Source organism: Heterocephalus glaber, unplaced genomic scaffold (assembly GCF_053883595.1).
Source record: "Heterocephalus glaber isolate CG9 unplaced genomic scaffold, H.glaber_assembly_v1.0 deba00001608, whole genome shotgun sequence".
Classification (NCBI taxonomy): domain Eukaryota; kingdom Metazoa; phylum Chordata; class Mammalia; order Rodentia; family Bathyergidae; genus Heterocephalus; species Heterocephalus glaber.
Genome location: NW_028258379.1, coordinates 34,619,972 through 34,638,249, shown reverse-complemented (window position 1 = coordinate 34,638,249; position 18,278 = coordinate 34,619,972). Strand labels below are relative to the sequence as shown.

General features: G+C 35.9%; 1 protein-coding gene across 15 annotated transcripts in view; it reads right to left on the bottom strand.

Moving 5' to 3' along the window:
* Nucleotides 1–18,278, bottom strand: part of Papola (poly(A) polymerase alpha) — a 102,262-nt gene that overhangs the window by 42,405 nt on the left and 41,579 nt on the right. For 12 of the 15 annotated variants that reach the window (XR_015445129.1, XR_015445130.1, XR_015445131.1 and 9 more), the window contains exons 13-19: nt 16,321–16,374; nt 15,698–15,817; nt 14,664–14,773; nt 9,639–9,760; nt 3,746–3,888; nt 1,620–1,720; nt 1,194–1,414 (exon numbers count right to left, since the gene is read on the bottom strand). Coding sequence is in view for 3 of the 15 variants with exons in the window: in XM_013066633.3 (XP_012922087.1) it covers nt 1,194–1,414; nt 1,620–1,717; nt 3,746–3,888; nt 9,639–9,760; nt 14,664–14,773; nt 15,698–15,817; nt 16,321–16,374 (868 nt within the window). In the remaining 12 variants the exon portion in view is untranslated. The remainder of the gene's footprint in view (nt 1–1,193; nt 1,415–1,619; nt 1,721–3,745; nt 3,889–9,638; nt 9,761–14,663; nt 14,774–15,697; nt 15,818–16,320; nt 16,375–18,278) is intronic. The other 3 variants (XM_013066633.3, XM_087195542.1, XM_021244529.2) reach the window with 2 other exon arrangements.

Below are 18,278 nucleotides of genomic sequence, written 5' to 3'. Positions count from 1 at the left end.
AGTGCTGGAATTACAGGTGTGCATCACCAATACCTGGCCAAAAAGGACAATGGTATTCCTGACTGTGGACTGAGATCTCTGGGCAATGGTGAAGGACTCACTAATATGAAAACATGAGAACTCCTTCAGAGATGAACGGTATAACAAGACTACAAAACTACTTGTAAGTTAAGACTTTCACCAAGGGGCTGATAGCACTTGCCTAACACAGCCAACACTCTGGGTTCAATCCCCAGCTCTGCAAAAAGCAAAACAAAACACCTCATACCAAATCAACATACCCTTACTGAGTCTTTGATGAGGTAAGCCATTACTATAAAAAGTTAAAAGTACTGCTAGAACACTCCCTGAATCCAATCATTCAAGGTCCTCAAACTAATCTGACTACATGGTTCAGTGACAGAGCAGTGCTTAGCATGCACAGGGATCCCAGTTAAATGCCCAGAAACCTCTAGTCCATCAATCCTTTAATAACAAGTATAGTATAAAAACTCCACTTGTATCACAGAAGAAAAAACAAAACAAAAAAACCCCTAAAAAACAAAACAACTGTCCACAAGGGACACCAAAGACTCAAAATATATAGTTATTAAAAAATTAAGATGGATGGATGTGGTGGCACATGCTGGTATTTCTAGCACTTTAGAAGACTGAGTGAGGAGGATCTCAAGTTCAAGCCCAACCTGGGCAACTTAGCAAGCCCCTATCCCCAAATGAAAAGGGCTAGTGCTGTAGCTCAGTGTGAAAGTCCTGGGTGAAATCCCCAGTACCACACATACTGCCCCTTCACACACCAAAAAAATTATAATTTTGTGATAGACTATACTTGCTTAAAAGGACCAAGAATACAGCTCAGTGGTACACCACTTCCCTACCATGTACTAAGTCCTAGGTTTAATTCCAAGCAATAGCAGGTACTCCCCCAGCCCGTCTACCCCAAAGAATGGGATTTACAAAGAGGTAGTTACTAAGAGTGGAAAATGCGAAGAAAAACTATGGCATAAAAGCATTATGGACACAATAAAATTCTTCTAAAGGCCTTGCTCCTCACTTCTGGCCCACAAGAAGGTTTTTTGGGTTTTTTTGCAGGATTTAAGAATACACAAGATGGTGCGGCTATGGTAATTAATGTAATTTCTCTATTTTTGTGTAAGTGGTGGTGTGTATACATATGTGTAAATATACATATATACCTCTTCTGTTTTGGGTTTCTTGGGACTCTCTTCTTTATGAGGGGAAGATGTCCTCTTGACTCCTGCTATAGTATTAGATATTTTTGTTGCTGCGTTTCCTGAAGGTCTAGGTGGTGGGTTTACCAGACGTGTTGTGGAAACAACTCTGGAGACTGTAGGCTTTGGTGGTGGCGAAATGGCTGGCTGTGTGGCAGTTTGAGGAATGCTTTCACTCGATGTACCTAAACAGTAAGTACACAAATAATACAAATAAAATAACCCTATCAACATCAAGTTATAAGCTTTTCTCTGATTTGATGAAAACCTTTATACAAGAGCACTAAACACTGGGCTCCAACGACTTAATCACAAACCCATTTTTTTCAAAATGAAGGTTAAAACCAATCATAATGTAGAATTCTCTGAAACATCACACCAATCTCTTACCCCCTGAGCTGTCACTGGAATTTGTTTGTGGCACGGAGACTTCAGGAGACTGGATGTTGGTCACAGATGCTGCCGTCACAGCTGGAGCAGGACTGTTTCTGCTAACAAGAGAAAATCCCCTCCAGATGAATTAAAAGTTTAAAAGCAAATACAAAATTAAGCACAAAAAAAATTCAATAGCAATATTTAGTATCTGCAGGTCTAAAATAAATGATTGTTTGATTTTCCAACACACATGCTTTTGTGACTTTAATAAAATATAATCAACAATCAAAGGCAAACATTCTATAAAGCAGCACTGACCAGTAGAACTGTGATGAAAGAAATGCTATCACCTGTGCTATTCAATATGGTGGCCACTATAAAGATGTGGCTATTTTGTGATTGAAATATGGCTTGTGAGAAACTGAGTGTTTAATTTTATTTAGTACTAAATTGCCACACATGGTTAGTGTCACATTGGACAGAATGGTTCTAAAAGATCCTGTTTTGAACTGATTTGGAGTATAAAAGAATCCTACAAAGAAAGAACAAGAAGTCAAGCATGGTGGCACATGCCTGCAATCCCAGCGACAGTAGCGGATGCTTAGGCAGGTGGATACCAAGTTTGAGGCCAGCCTGGACAACTAAATGAAACTCTGTCTAATAATAAGAAAACAAAAAGGGCTGGGGATTTAGCTCAGTAAAGGAGCTAGAATCTATCCCCAGAGTGAGTGTGAGTGTGTATGTGTGTCTGTGTTGTTGGTGGTTAATGCTTTGTGAATAGAAAATTGTTTAAAAAATTACAAAGGACATATTCAGGTTTGCAGTCTTCAGATTACTTTCATGATTAGCTCAAATACACTCCATGCATACAAAGTCCAAAGGAAAAACACCACTGCACTCACCCACTACACCCAGGCACTGCCTGTGTCAACTTTCCTAGGGGAGTCATCCCCAAACTGCACCTCTGGGTTATACACTGGCAGTGCAATTCCTAAGTGTTCTTCAAAAACTGAAGTATACAGTATATGTATTATTCTCAAAAGGTCTCAAAAGTGGGCTGGGGAGGTAGCTCAGTGGTTCCGCCGCCTGCCTCGCAAGTGTAAGGACCCAAGTTCGATCCGCAGTACCAAAACCGCCCCCCAACAAAAAAGGTCTCCAGTTTAACTGTCAACTTATTAACAAAGTAATAAGAATAACCATCACAGCTGAAAATACTAAACTATAAAGGCCTCCCTTGAAAATATGGGTATGGTGGAATCAAATAGAAGAATTTCTAGAATGATACACTATAATATAGAAACTAAATACAAGCAGAACTTATGCTGTAATTTTTATGCCATACACATATATCCCTTTCAAATGTTTTTTTGTTTTGTTTTTTTGTTGTTGTTTTGAGACAGGGTCTCACTATGTAATTCAAGCTGGTTTTGAACTAGGTAGCCCAGGCTGGCCTCAAACTCAAGGCAATCCTCCTGCCTCACCCTCTCAAATGCTAGGATTATAGGTGAGTCACCACGCCTGGCTCAAATACTATTTTTAACTGCTTTAACTATTTCTAATGAGATATTTAATTCTTCCAGAAAAGGTTTAACTGAAACCACTCCACAAAGATCTTTACTTTCTTCATAAGACGGCTAAGGTTTCAGAGGTACATTCACTTGTGTGTATAAGCAACTCTAGGACAGAAAGATAGTTTTGCACTTTTGCATATTCTCCTTAGCACACCATACAGCTCAATATATTTGTAGCTAAGTACAAAGAGCTGAAGAGGAAAAGAACGAAATATCCATCCCATAAATCAAGGCATATCAATCTCAAAAATGAAATACAAGTATACACATACAAAGCTAAAAATTACTGTCCCCAAACTAGGAATTATTACTTTGCTTTTTAAATATTAGATGGTAGAATAAAAAATACCACTCTAATTGGATGTCTTTAACAATCACAAGAAAATACATCTTAATGTGTTTCATCCACAGCCACTGAATGCTTCGGCTGTCTCCTTACTTGTCCTAGCCTTTGGGTCAAGAAACCCAAAAACAATTCCTCTTTTCCTGATATGTATAGGAAGAAGAATTTCCTTGAGTCAAGTATTCCCAGTACTGGAGCCTGAGGAAAGGCAAACACATACTGCTTACCCCTGAGAGCTGCCAGAGCTGTTCAATGGACTGGTCTTCGTAGCACTGGTGGGTGAAGGCACAGACATGCTGTTGTCACTGTCCATAGACAAGTCAAGGCTGCTGTCGTTCAGAGCTGTTAATTTTACTCCTTCTGTTGAGTGCTGCAATCAATAAAGTATTTCATTAAATATAACTTTCACACAGGCCTCTGAAATATGAACACCCTTAACTGACACATACACCCTACTAAAAATGAAAAATTGTTAAGTTTATTAAGATTCTAAGTGCCATGGTGATTGTAAACGGTAACAATCTGGGAGTCACACACTGCTCAAGTCGAGTTAGGATAAGAGAAAACAAGACAAGAATGCTATCTATATAAAGCATACATACTGACTGGAAGACACTATGCAAATTAAAAACCACTATAAAGGGGCCGGGGATTTAGCTCAGTGGTTCCGCCACCTGCCTTGCAAGCGCAAGGACCCTAGTTTGATCCCCGGTACAAAAAAGAAAAAATCCACTATAAATATGAAAATTTAAGAGTCTTGAGTCTTGAACCAGTGGACTATAAAAATATATACACATAAGAGTTTTAAAATACCATGACACTAGCAACGACTATCTCTGGCTACTTGCATGAAAGTGGTTTTGTTGTTTTTTATAATTTCTGAGAGGGAAAGGAGGATTGACAAGGTCTTATTTTGTTGATAAGACTGGCCTTGAGCTCCTAGGCTCATGAGATCTTCCTACCCCAGCCTCCCAAGTGGCTGTGATTTTAGGTGCATACCACCATAACGGGGTACTACTTATAGTATATTTTTAATTATCTCATAATGAACATAAGCACTATATAATTCCAAAAATACCAACCATAATTTACTACAATTCATTATTATTTATCAATAAATGAACTCTCAAAAGAAAGCTTTCTAGTACTTTAATTGCAATTTAGATTTTAACATGGTCCATTTATTATCAGTCCGTTAACTATCCTGTGAAAAATAGCAAAGGAAAATTAAACTTACTATCACCATATAGAACTAAATGTTATTTCTGCTTCTAAAAACAAACAAACAAAACACAGTACTCTAAAACAGAACATACAGGAAAACCAAAAATCTATGGATGGTCTCACAGGATTAAAATTAAAATCTGAAGTCACAAAGTTTAAAATTTTGCTAGCAAGGGCTACTACACTATTACACTGATTCCTTTGGTTTCATTCTTTCCCCAGAACACACTCAGTGTTTATTACAGAAATCCTTGGGGTTCTGTGCATGTGCGCTTTTTGGGGGGTTTTTCCCCTTCAGTAGCAGGAGTCAAACTCACAGCCTGCTGCATGCTCAGCAAGGACTCCATCACTGAGTGACACCTCGGCCCCAAACGAAAACATTTTAATGAAAATTACATACACTGCTGGCAAAGACTCATTCCAAATATATATCTGTATGTGAATGCTCTGCTCTTCAGTTTCCCAAATGACAAGATATTCTTTGATATAGTACTAAGGAAGGCCCTTATGGAAACAAATCAAAAAGGATCAAATGGGAAAGATGAGATCTGATAGAAGGGAGGAAAGCGAATAAAGCCATTTGCTTATGAAGTCAGTGGTCAAAGCATCTAATATTCTAAATAAGCATATTTCCTACTCAAACACATTCACAAACTTTACTCTTCAGCAGATGTGAGGATCTGTTTACTAAGTAAATTATGTTCATGGCGGGGTGTGTGGGGGTGGGGGTGGTACCAGGGATAGAACTCAGGACCTTGTACTTGCAAGGCAGGTGGCAGAACCACTGAGCTAAATCCCTGGCCCAGTAAATTATGATCAATAACATACAATTACCAGCCTGACCAAACACCTGTGAGATAGTAGGTTAAAGATGTGTAAATGTGAAGACTGTAACTGCTTGTTCTGAAAACAAAACAGCATTCTACTTTGCTCAGTCTGTGTCTATATCAAGTGTAGTAAGAAGAGGCCTCAAAGCCAAACAATCATAAATATTCTAAAAATAGGACAAAGAGCATACTACAGAGAAACAAATGCTCATACTTTTTCAGTCAGACCTAGGTCCAATTCACAGCTTATACGGACACTTCGGCGAAGTTTCTCCTACCAAGAGTCAATACCTATGGGTTGCTGGAACATTAAATATAGAAAAAGAATATGCAAACAGGAGTTAAGAATAAGCATAGGCTGGGGATTTAGCTCAGTGGTTCCGCCATCTGCCTCGCAAGTTCAAGGTACCAAGTTCCATCCCTGGTACAAAAAAAAAAAAGAATAAGCAAGGTGGTTATTGTAGTACAGTACATGCCTGTAATCCAAGCACTCAGGAGGCTGAGGAAAGAGGATTTTGATGAGTTAAATGTCAGCCTGAACTACATAGCTGAGTCCCTGTCTCAAAACACCAAAACAAAACCAACCAACCAACCTGTCAAGGATTTGGGCTCTTAGACACTTGTTGCTTTTAGGTCCATGGGGGTTTTTTTGGTTTTTGTTTTTTTGGCGGTACTGGGGATTGAACACAGGACCTTGTGCTTTCAAGACAGGCAAAGCACCACTGAGCTAAAACCCCAGCCCACTTGTTGCTTTTAAGAAAGAAAGCTAGACCAGGCATGGTGGCACCCGCCTGTAATCCCAGCACTTGGGAGGCTGAGGCAGAGGACTGTGGCAAGATAAAGGCCAGATTGAACTACATAGCAAGACCTTGTCTCAAAAAAATAAAGCAAATCAAAAAGAAATACAGGAAGAAAGTGCTATTTTAAAAATTGAAACTAGGAAATAATCTAAATTATTTCAAATACAGGAATGGAAACTAAGAAGCCACTAAAAAGGTCATTTGGATAAACGGTCATAATATAGTAAGCACAAAAAGAGACAGATCCTAAAACACTAATTTTCATCAAAAATCTTTTAAAAATACACATTATGTGTGACAATGTGTATCGAACACTCGCTGTAGAAATATACTAAATATTAACAGCAACTATTATAAATAAGATTGTAGTTGCTTCATTTGGTAATTTTTAACAGTAAATTTCTGATCATTAATAATTCTCTTTATATTCAAGATGCTTAGTTCTACCTAGAAAAATACTAGTTTAACACAGTCAAAATAAAACATTCTAAAATTCACTTAAGCCAGGAATGGTGGTACATATACACTGGAAGGCTGAGGCAGGAATACTACAAATTCAAGGCCAGTTTGCGCAGGCAAATTATAAAGATCTTGTCTCGAAGATAAAAAGTAAAAAAAAAAAGGGCTGAGAACATAGCTCAATGTGAAGAACCTGGGCTCAACCCTAGTACCAAAAAATTCAGTTATAGTTGTTCCAAATAACAGTACTGTCAATCAGTAGAACCTTGAATACTGGAAGATCCAGTTATCACTGTTGTAAGTACCTTCTCATAAAGGAGAAACAGCTAAGTGCTAAAGAACACAATCTTTTTCAAAAATTTTTTGGTACTGGGGATCAAACTCAGGACCTAGCGCTTGCGAGGCAGGCACTGGCATCACTGAGCTAAGTCCCTGGCCCTGAAGAACACAATCTATTTACATTCACTTCTGAAAACAAAAAAGTTTTATATGTTTTTTCCATGCAGCAAATTTATATTTAATTGCAACTGTCTTAACTTATCAGTAATATGCTATCAGAGTGGAAGATATAACTCACTGATAGGGCACCTGCTTAGTATGCATGTACATAGCCCTGCCCTGGGTTCTATCTCCAGCACTGCAGATAGACAGATAGACAGATAGACAGACAGACACAAAAATAGTACAACAAAGGATGATCAGAAGGCAAAGTTTAACATGACACTAAAATGGCTGAACAGTAAAATTTTGTTATATACATACACTACTATAAATTATGCATTTTGGTCACTTTCTAGATTAATTCATAAACAAACAGGTTAAGCAGAGATTTTTTTCTCCCAGTGTAAGGAGAGAATAACAACATCACAGGCTGAGGGTACAGCGCAATGGGTTCAATCTCTAGTATCCTCCAAAAAAAAAAGACCAAGAAAAGTAACATAAGACCTTAAAATTTTCATTTTAGACAACCCCCCCCCCAAAAAAAGACAACTCATGTAGCTATTATTAAGCTCTGAAAGATGATGGTGATAACAGTACAGGAAGTTACCACATCCATTTCCTATGTGCCAGGCATTAGTCTACACCACTCTACATGGACTGACTCATTTAATCATCACGAAATACCTAATGAGACAGGTAAAAATATTATCCCAATTTCAACTATAAGAAAAATCAAGAACAGATGTTTGTTACCCAAGTATCACAGATAGGAAACAGCAGAGCCTGAGTTTGAACCAGTAAGTCTTAACTCTAGAGTCCTTGTGCTTAACTTCCATGACTTTGTACAATAATACATTCTACATTCTAAGAAAAAGCATTATAAATTTTAAGCCTTTTCCAAATATTATCCTCAATGTAGTGGTCATCATTCACTGATATATACTTTTATTTCATCTCCTCTCTTAAGTATATTGCTTTGTAAATTTTTAAACTTGTAAACTTTACATGCAAGTATCAGAAGGTACACATACATCTGCATCTCTAATAGATGCAATTGTAGTTCAAGTATTTTCACTGGTGTGTACTATAAAGTATTTATTCCATTACAGGAATATGCCAACAGGCTTATATACTGTTTTACTTTGTTTCTTGAGATGGGATCTCACTACGTTGTGCAGCTGGTCTCAAACTCGTGGGCTCCAGTGATCTGTCTCAGCCCCGAGTAGATGGGACTACAAAACTGTGCCTCTGAACCCAGCAAGCCATCTGTTTTTGAAACCAATTAAAGAACAAATGATGTTGTTATTGTGCATTAAAATTCCCACCATGACCACTATTGAGCCCAAAAAAGGAAAAACTGGCTCGGAGTTATTTAAAAGAAATCTAAAACAACATACTACAAAATTTTACCTCTGGTGAACTCTGTCAGTCCTTTATAATCAATAACTTCTCATTTAAAAATAAGATAATAACTTTTAAAATAATGTATTTTCCTACATTTACCAAAGATGGTGATTTCATTTTTTAAACATGTAACTTATTTAATCATATAATTTGACTAATTTTATTTTATTTACTTTTTAAAAGGAGAAAAGGCTGTAATCCTAGTACTCAGGAGGCAGAGGCAGGACGACTGCTGAGGCCAGCCTGGGTTATATAGTATGTTCAAGGCCAGTCTGAAGTATGTAGTTAAGACTTTGTCTCAAAACAACCAACCAACCGATCAACGCTTGAGAGGAATTCAGACATTCATATGAGATTTTAAAATGCTTTAACAATAAAAGGCATGGCCAGGCATGATGAGTTCAAGGCCCGCCTGAACTACAAGGTGAGACCCTGTTGCAAAAAAACAAAAATAAATAAATGACGTGAGGGGGAAAAAAAAAGAATGAATGTAATTATTATGCATTACAAATATAAATAAAAATTTTAAAATAATAAAGAATCTGGGTGTATACAAAATGAAGATATGAAGTATCACTACCAATTATGTCTGAGGCAAGTGTATCCAAGAAAACTGATTAGAGCCCAGGCATGGTGGTACAGGCCCGTAGGCCCAGCACTCAGGAGGTTAAGGCTCAAGAGTTGCCACGAGTTTGAGGGAAGTTTGGGGTACCTAGTAAGGTCAAGGCCAACTTGAACTAGACAGAGGAACCCTGTCTCAAAAGAACAATAACAACAAAAATTTAAAAAATAAAAAGAAAACTGATTAGAGCAAGTTTTTACATAATAGAACTGCTCTCATAAAACAGGGTTTTTAAATGCAACAATCTATTTCAGGTGATCCAGTAATCTAAATTCTAAAATACTGATAGGATAGATGCACAAAACATGTTAGTAAGGCTGTTGTAAGTACTCTCTATGTTTACCTTTTTCTTTTTCTGAAGCACATGATTAGGTAGTAGTTGATGGAGTTGCTTTCTTTTTACATGCATTGCAGCAATTTTCATATCCACCTCAAACATCTTGCTGTTTATTGCTTGCCTATAAACTATACAATTAGACATTGTTACAAGAAACAGAAACATTATAATAAAGCCAAATTTAAATTCACTGAGGTAACAAGGATTTATTCCAAGTAGGGATCCTTATTCCCATTAACACTGCATACAGAATTATCAGATCAAGACATGTCCCCTAGTCTGATTTAATTCACTGTCTAAACAAACTTTACCATAAGATGCACATAATAATGAATAAAAGTACAAAGTATACTAAATCTTCCAGGGCAGTGACTCTTTATGTAGCTCATAAGGTTGTAACTTTAAAAAATATCAGAATTATAGGAAAAGGATTTAAAAATCCATATTCTTTCATGCTACTTGTATAATTTAAAATTTTACTCCCAGTATGTTAACACATGCATCAAATCAAATTTACTAAACTCTACCTAAAGATACCTTTATCTGCAAGATAAAATTTAGTGATAACATACTATTATAAAAATAACAAAAGTCAAAGGTTTAAATAAATTTATGCTACAAATAAATGCTTTACTTATTATTTATGCTACAAATAAATCAACTATTAAAGTCCCAGGGCCCCAAAATGGGAAAAATCACTTATAAATACTGATTGAGCATTTAAACTGAGACTGTATTCACAATGTTGTAGGAACTGAAGATGTAACAGCGAATAAAGGAGACCAAGAGTTTCAGAGAGTCTACATTCTAGTGAACAGAATGAACAAAATTTAAAAGAAATATATTGCATGTCAGATGGTGGTAAGTACTATGGAGAAAAACTGAATAGGGAATAGGACAGGAAGCTCAGCCTAGAAGCTGAGTTAACATCTGATTGAAGATTTAAATGACTATGAGAAAGTGAGCTGAAAGTACCTACAGTAATAGCATTTCAGGGAAAGCAAACACCAAGAACCAGATGGCCTGAACAGGAAAATATGCCTGGAACAACTGAGGAACAAAAAAGAAAAAAGGCCAGAGGGTAAGGAGAAGTCCATAATCCCTCTTGCGCAACTTGTAAAAGCCAAACACTTCCAACATAGAAGTTTTTCCTTAAGGCCACTATCAAAATTCATCTGCAAACAAATTCTGCAATATTAACTGTTTGTGGCTATTGTCCTTTAACTTTTGCTTATGTGAATTCACCTGTTCTTCACAAAAAGTTTGTGATTACGAAGAGTTACTCCAAGTCCTGTTGGGTATCTTCCTTCTAACTTTACTATCTTTCTAGCCCTAGACATTTGGGAATTAAGAACTTTTAATAATGAGGTCAGAGAAGGTAAAAATAATGAGGCCAAGCTCAGGCAGAAGCCAAGGTATGGACTTTTATTCTAAGTGAGATGGGGTAGTCACAGGTAGCCATTACAGATTTTAAGCAGACAATGTACGATTTGGCTTAAAAGTAGCATTTAGAAGCTAGCTAAGAATATAAGGTAAACAAGGGCAGGAGAGAAAAGCTGTGGCAAGGAAAATAATCCAACAGAACAATAAAAGTGGTTTGAGCTAGCATTAGAAATAATATGAATAAGGGAAAATCTCAATGTGTTCTGAAAGAGGCAAAATTATTTCATAATGGATTAATAACAAATAGTGAAAAAATAGTCAAATGACTCCCAAGATTTTTTTTTTTTTTTTTTTTTTTGGTACTAGGGATCAAACTTGGGTCCCTTGTGCTTGCGCAGCAGGCGGCGAAACCACTGAGCTAAAACCCCGGCCCTACTCCAAGATTTTTAACATGAACACCTGAACTACTTACTTGAAAAGTAGTTAGACTGGGGTTGAAAAGTTCTATTATGAACATGTTACACTTATTTTATTAAAAAATCACATTAAAAATTCCATTAAAATGTCTCAAGATATGTAAGTTGAGTATTTCTTTCCCCAAATACTTAAGAGATCTGTGAAAATCTACTATTCGGTATTACAATCTTTTAATAAACAGCTTAACCTGGATATAATGTACAAAATTTATATTCTAATTCAAGCAACTGTCCATAGCTTATTCATAAACTGATTAGGCTCTCATCAGAATTTTTACTTCCAAACAAGAACTTTGGTGGCACTTATGAGAAGGAAGAACATGACCCTATACAAGGCATCTTAAAAATCTGTAGGGATGTTTTTGTTGTCACATTTAAGTTATATCCTTAAATGTGGACTGCTTCACCCAGAGAACTACGCTGTACCTACTTTCTTAACAATGAAACTTTACTTGACAATTCTGTGAACCAAGAACTAATTTTACATAAAATCCAAAGTATTTTAATCTAAAGTTGTCAAGAACACAAAGACTACGTATCACAACTAGATCAACAGCTGGAGAGTACAGCTGAGTGGTGGAGTGCATACCTATCATGCGCAAGGGCCTGAGTACACTCCCCAGCACCAAATAAAAGAATAGAAAATCAGCACGTGGAGATTCCTCTAAAAACTAAAGATTCCATTTGACCCAGCTATGCCCCTTCTATGTATCTTCCCAAAAGAGTTCAAATCATCATATTATGGGGATATATGCATACAGGTGTTTATAGCAGCAAAATTTTTAATAGATTTTATGTCCACCAACAGATGAGTAGACAAAGAAAATGTTGTATTTATACACAGTAGAGTACTACTCTCCCATACAGAAAGATAAACGTGAGGCATTCCCAGGCAAATGGATGCAACTTGAGAAAAAGACATATAAGTTTGAATATTGCATGGTTTCTACTACATGAGAAAAGAGCAAAATAGAATAGAAGGTAGGCAGAAGTCTAAATAGTTCCTCAAATTATTCCATTGTTTCAAAAAATTTTACTATATATGCTAATTTATTTCATTTATATTATTAGTTTCTCTTAGAGCACTGAAGAGCAAGTTTTGTGCTTTTATCTGCTTGGTTCTTCTCCGTCAGTGAGTCTTTTTTGTTCATGACTTGTACTGTAACATTTTGGGTGTTCTTTTAAGATTATGATACAGAGTTATTAACTATTGTTATTCTCTAATTGTTTTGTTATGAAACATTTTTCATAGTCCTTTTTATATTCTTATTAATATCTACTTTATTACATTATGCTAAATGTGAAAAAAAATCACTTTTGCTTCTGTATCCAATTTCTATCATACCACTAATGCCAACACTGCTGATGGTTATCAGAATCACTACAAATAACATGTACTCTTGTAGGAACTCATAAGTAGCACTGCTAGAGGTTCTACATAAAGATGTAACCACCTGATTTCTGTCTTGTACTGTCGCTGTACCTGAGAATTTATCCTGAAATCCACACAACAGTCAGTCCTTATCCGTGGGCAGAATATGCCAAACCCCCATGGATGCCTGCAACTGCAAAAGTACTATACCCTCTCTGTACAGCAGTCCTTCCTATACTTAACGTTCCTATGATGAAGTTTATAAAATAGAAACAGTAAAACATTGACAAGAACTAACATTAAAAAAAAACAATTTTAACAATATATTGTAATAGGTGAAAGTGGGCTCTCTATAAATATTCTATTGTACGATGCTCACAATGCCTATATGACGGGATGAGGATGACTCAGGCATTTTGGATTAGCATTAAGCTACTATGTAAGGGTTACCTGAATTCAAAAATAGCAATATGACAACTGTCTGGTAACCTAGAACTTCAGTGTCTACAACACAGTTTCACATTGGTACTCAGCACAGCACACAACTTAAAATTTGTGCATTATTTCTGCAATATTTACAGAGAGTAACAGACAATGGTTGATGCTGAATAAATGAAACTGTGGGAAAGGGAAACTGCAGCTAAGGGGAGCCTACTGCATTCTTTTCCTTTTTATTTCTCCTTTACATCATAGTATATAATACTGAATTTTCCTTCCTTCCTTCTCAGTACTGCAGATCAAATCCAAGGCCTCATACATGCCAGGCAAGCACATTACTACTAAGCTACAACCCACGCCCTTTTGTTAAAATTTTATTTTTGAAATGGTGTTGCGCAGGCTGGCATTAAACTTGTAATCTTCCTGCCTCAACTTCCCAAATAGCTAGAGTCACAGGCATGCCACGCCCAACCCATCTAGCTTTTTAACAAAATATTTCTAATTTTTTCTTCTGTCGTTTTTTACTAAGTAGGTAAAAATTTAATGTTAAATATCAATGTTTATAAGAGAAAACTCATAGCAGATAGCAGAAAATGACATTTACTAAAATTTTTTATATTGGAGAAATATTTAAAAAAGAACAGAATTTAGTCCTTCAGGAAGATATAGTTATCTCTATGTGTTCACTAGTCCCTTGAGAACCTATGCATCTATGGAATTGCCTTCTATTCTGTCAACTATATCCAAAGCAGAGAAATTGCTTTTTTTTTTGGTACCAGGGATCGAACTCGGGACCTTGCGCTTGTGAAGCAACTGCCGGAACCAATGAGCTACATATATCCCTGACCCTGTCGACTATATCTGCCATTCATTCTTTAGTTAAAACATATACCTTTATGTCTGACTACAAGTCAGTCTAAAATGTAGACATAATCACCCTGTATCTCAACTATGAACTAACACTTGAATCTGCATTTCACACATGAAAAAAATTTCAAGCTAGTACAAGTTCAGCCTGATAAATTTCTAAGGTTCAAGACAATGACGGCAGCGAGAAACAGGACTCTTATAGACAACATTGTAACATTCAGACTGTTTCTAATTTCATATAGAATCATGGACAAATCCTTTACATGGTTCCACTTAACTTTTAAAGGACTATCACCACAGAGAAAAGACATTCATGTATCAGGTATATTTTATTAGAATTAGTAACAAATATAAAACCATCAAGATTATGACCACTGTCCAACATTCTCAAATAATGTCAATAGTTATTATAAATAAAACTACTTATTTTGTACACAGTGAAATTTAAAATGCAAGCATCCAAATATTTTGATTATTCAAGTAAAGACATACCTGTATCTGTGAAAGACTGAATATCATAGGTGAGATCAACACTGAGATTTTCAGAATTTTCTGTTTTTTTAAACACTAACCCAATCACCCACATTGTACGAAATTCTTCCCTGCAAAGAAGAGCATCATATTAGGATTCATGAAGATACCATAAGCTACCAATGGGTTGACAACTTAGGCTATGTGGAAAACTCTGTAGTACAAATATATGGTCAAATTAAGTTCTAAGCCCAGACTCAAATCAAAACTCAGTCTTACCCGACACCACTTCCCTATATTTCTTTTACTACATAAGCAATCACACTTCGAGAACAAGAATATTCTCAATTCCTACATAATATTTTTAATGATTCTACAGTACCAAAGGCACTAGAATCAAAGCTGTGAACAGTTTAAAATAATAAAAATATTCTACAATAACAATCTTTTCATTTATATTTTCAACCATTGATGTTCATCTCATACAACTTTATTACTAATACTATTTCTCCAAATGCAAGAAAGTATAAATAAAATCTCAAATTAAATATTAACAGCAACGATAAAACTGGCAGCTGATCTATAGAAGACTCCTAGAAGAAAAAGTAAGCCTATTTTATTCCCATCCCTTTGGAATAGTCCATAATCCATCACAAATTAGATTTTTGCAAGATCAAAGCAAAATATATTCCGAAAAATAAAAGCAGACTGATGTTTGGTACATTAAGTACACTGTACAGAATAGGAGAAAAAGGAATGTTAAGAAATACTAAACCAGAACTACAGCAGATCTGCAGATGCAAACTCTAGTTAACAGCAGCTCACCATTAGAAACTATTATTAGAGAAAAAGAAATTTTATTTCAGCACTAATTTTTTTAAGAAAGACTCCAATTTTTCTGATGAGGAAGAAAACTAAGTTATAAAATTCAAATTTGTTTTGAGCTATATATAATCAACAGAACAGTGCTATGAGTTATATAAACTGCCTGTAAGCTTCTATGAATGAAACTGAAAGAAGGATGGGAAAATGAGATTCATCAGATGTCTGCTTACTTGTCAGGATTTTCTTTGGGTGCTGGAAATGACTGGGGATTCACATGAGCCAATGTAATAAATTCATTCTTCTCCAAGCTTCCAACCAGGATTCGGATTTTTGATTCCACCAAACCCACCCTGAACAAATGTCACTTACTATTAATGAAAGTTTTGGTTGAGTTTACTTAAAAAAAAAAAAAATCAAAAGCACAAATCAAATGTTTATGTAAAAAATATGAAGATCATACCCAACTTAAAACATAGAGCAAGGCAGTTCAACTGGATGAACTATCCCCCCCCATAAGCCTTGTGCTCTACACCCAAAAAGGCTTAATTGAGGGAAAAAGAGCACTATGGTACACTTCATCCAAATCAGGAAGGTTACAAAAGATATTCTCACAAATATTTAGAGAACTCAGCAAGCTAAAAACAAAGCACTTTAAGAAATGGTATGTAGGCCCTTATACAGCAAAAAATAAAAGATGTATATGGATCCCCTCATTACTAGACTTCCATTAGTAGTAACATTCTATTTATGAAATCAAACCAAACTCCATGTGTTAAGGGCTTCCATCTCCTACTGTGTCTATCTGATTCATTCTGAAGTTAATTTTTTCTGTAAAGTCTAATCTACTACTCACCATTCTAGGCGCTGTTTTTCCGTTGGTGCACTTGCTAGAAGTACAATATAATGCCTTTGAAGATAAAGACAACATGCTATTTATTTTATGTGCTTTATGTTTGCTATCAAAACCATAATGTAGTAAGTTTCATTACAACTATAGATCAACATCAGTTTAGCAAGGCTGCAATCTCAATATGCACATAAAATCACGTAACTAAATTCCATGTTTCTAAATACTATTGAGTTTAATATATCTGGAAAAATCTGACTCTAGGGCCAGGGATTTAGCTCAGTGGTACTGTGCCTGCCTCGCAAGGGCAAGGTCCTGAGTTCAATCCCTGGTACCGCCCAAAAAAAAAAAAAATCTGACTCTAGAACTGTGAGAAAATGAATTACACTGCTTTAATTTATTTTCTGAAAACAAAAGTGATTTTATGAATAATTACTAAAACAGCAGCTAAAGTCAAGGTTAAATAAACACTAACAGTCAGTTTTGCTCAATGACTCCAGAGGAGAGCTCTATCTTCCGAAGAGCTGCTCACTGAAATACCTATTCAACAAAAATGTTTTAATGGAAACAAAATACCAGGACTTGGTCACCAAAACAAACAAACAAACAAAAATCCCAACAACAAACGCCTCACTAACATCAAATATATCAGGCTTTTAAATTAATATGAAATGGTTGTAAAAATTAAAATGAATGCGAAACCAGGCCCCATGAACTTTTCCAAAGAGGATAAGTTTCTGTGGCAAAACACCACTACTCATAAGATCAACCAAAATACATCTGATTTCTATTCAGAATTCAATCCCATTCAAAACAGAAAATGGTAAATTTTTACTTCAGAAAATAACCACCATGATGAAACATGTTTTTAAGTCATTTAACAACTATTTAACCTGAAGTATATATAATTATATCACCCCACTTTCCTCAGACTAATAAAGTTCAAATAAACCTTTCTACATTATCTTTTTGTTATGGTACCAGGGATTGAACTCAGGACCTTGCTCTTGCGAGGCAGGCATGATGCCACTGAGCTAAATCCCCAGCCCTACACTATCCTTTTAATAAGTTCTGGAAGCTAAATTTCACAGCGGAAGCTTTACCTCAACCAGCAAAATGACTTCATTACCTAGTAGTACAGATACTAGTTAGGAAAGTGACAGAATGACCAAAATTTCTTATTCTCCTAGAAGTCCAAAAGCTTTCTGATGTTTTCTCACATTTTACAAGTACGGTTTCTAGCCAAATACTGGGGCCAGAAAAAAAAAACTACCATGGTTCAAAATATAGTATAGACTAAGGACATTTTAGGAAAAGCTAACAAACTAACAAACAAAAGAATTTTTTAAGCATGGTCCCTTAAAGCAGCCCAGCTGTTCAAATTATGCTCACAACATATTAAAAATCTAGCTCCAAATCTTCATAGTTTTGTAATTCTAGATTAATTCTGAGACTTGTGTACACCATCAAAAAATGGGATAATAGTACCTGTCTTACTGACAAAAGTACTTAAAAGTTCAACTAGCATTAAGCATTTACAAATTAACAGAGGCAAATATACAAATAAAGGTGTATACTAGATAATATAAACTCCCTTGTTGGTCTTCCAGGTCCCCAGAAAAGCTTAAATGAAGAAACAGGGAATTGTTCTGCATGAGTCTTCCCAGCTTTGGCTCTTTGGACTTCCAAATCACCGAGGATTTTGAGTGGGGGCTGGCATGATTAATATGTTTCAAGCAGAAATGTCTTGCAAAAAATGTAGGAGGGGCTAGGAGGGTGTGAACTGGTGAGTCAAACAACTCAGCAAGGGAATAGCTGTAGTCATTCAGCTTTTGTACAAGCAGATAAGAAGAACAGTTATCCCAGTATCCTTTAGGTCTAGTAAAATATAATTCCCATAGTCTTCCATTGCCCAGCACCCCCAATATAGAAACCAGTGTAACTTTTTAAACAATACTTTTCTC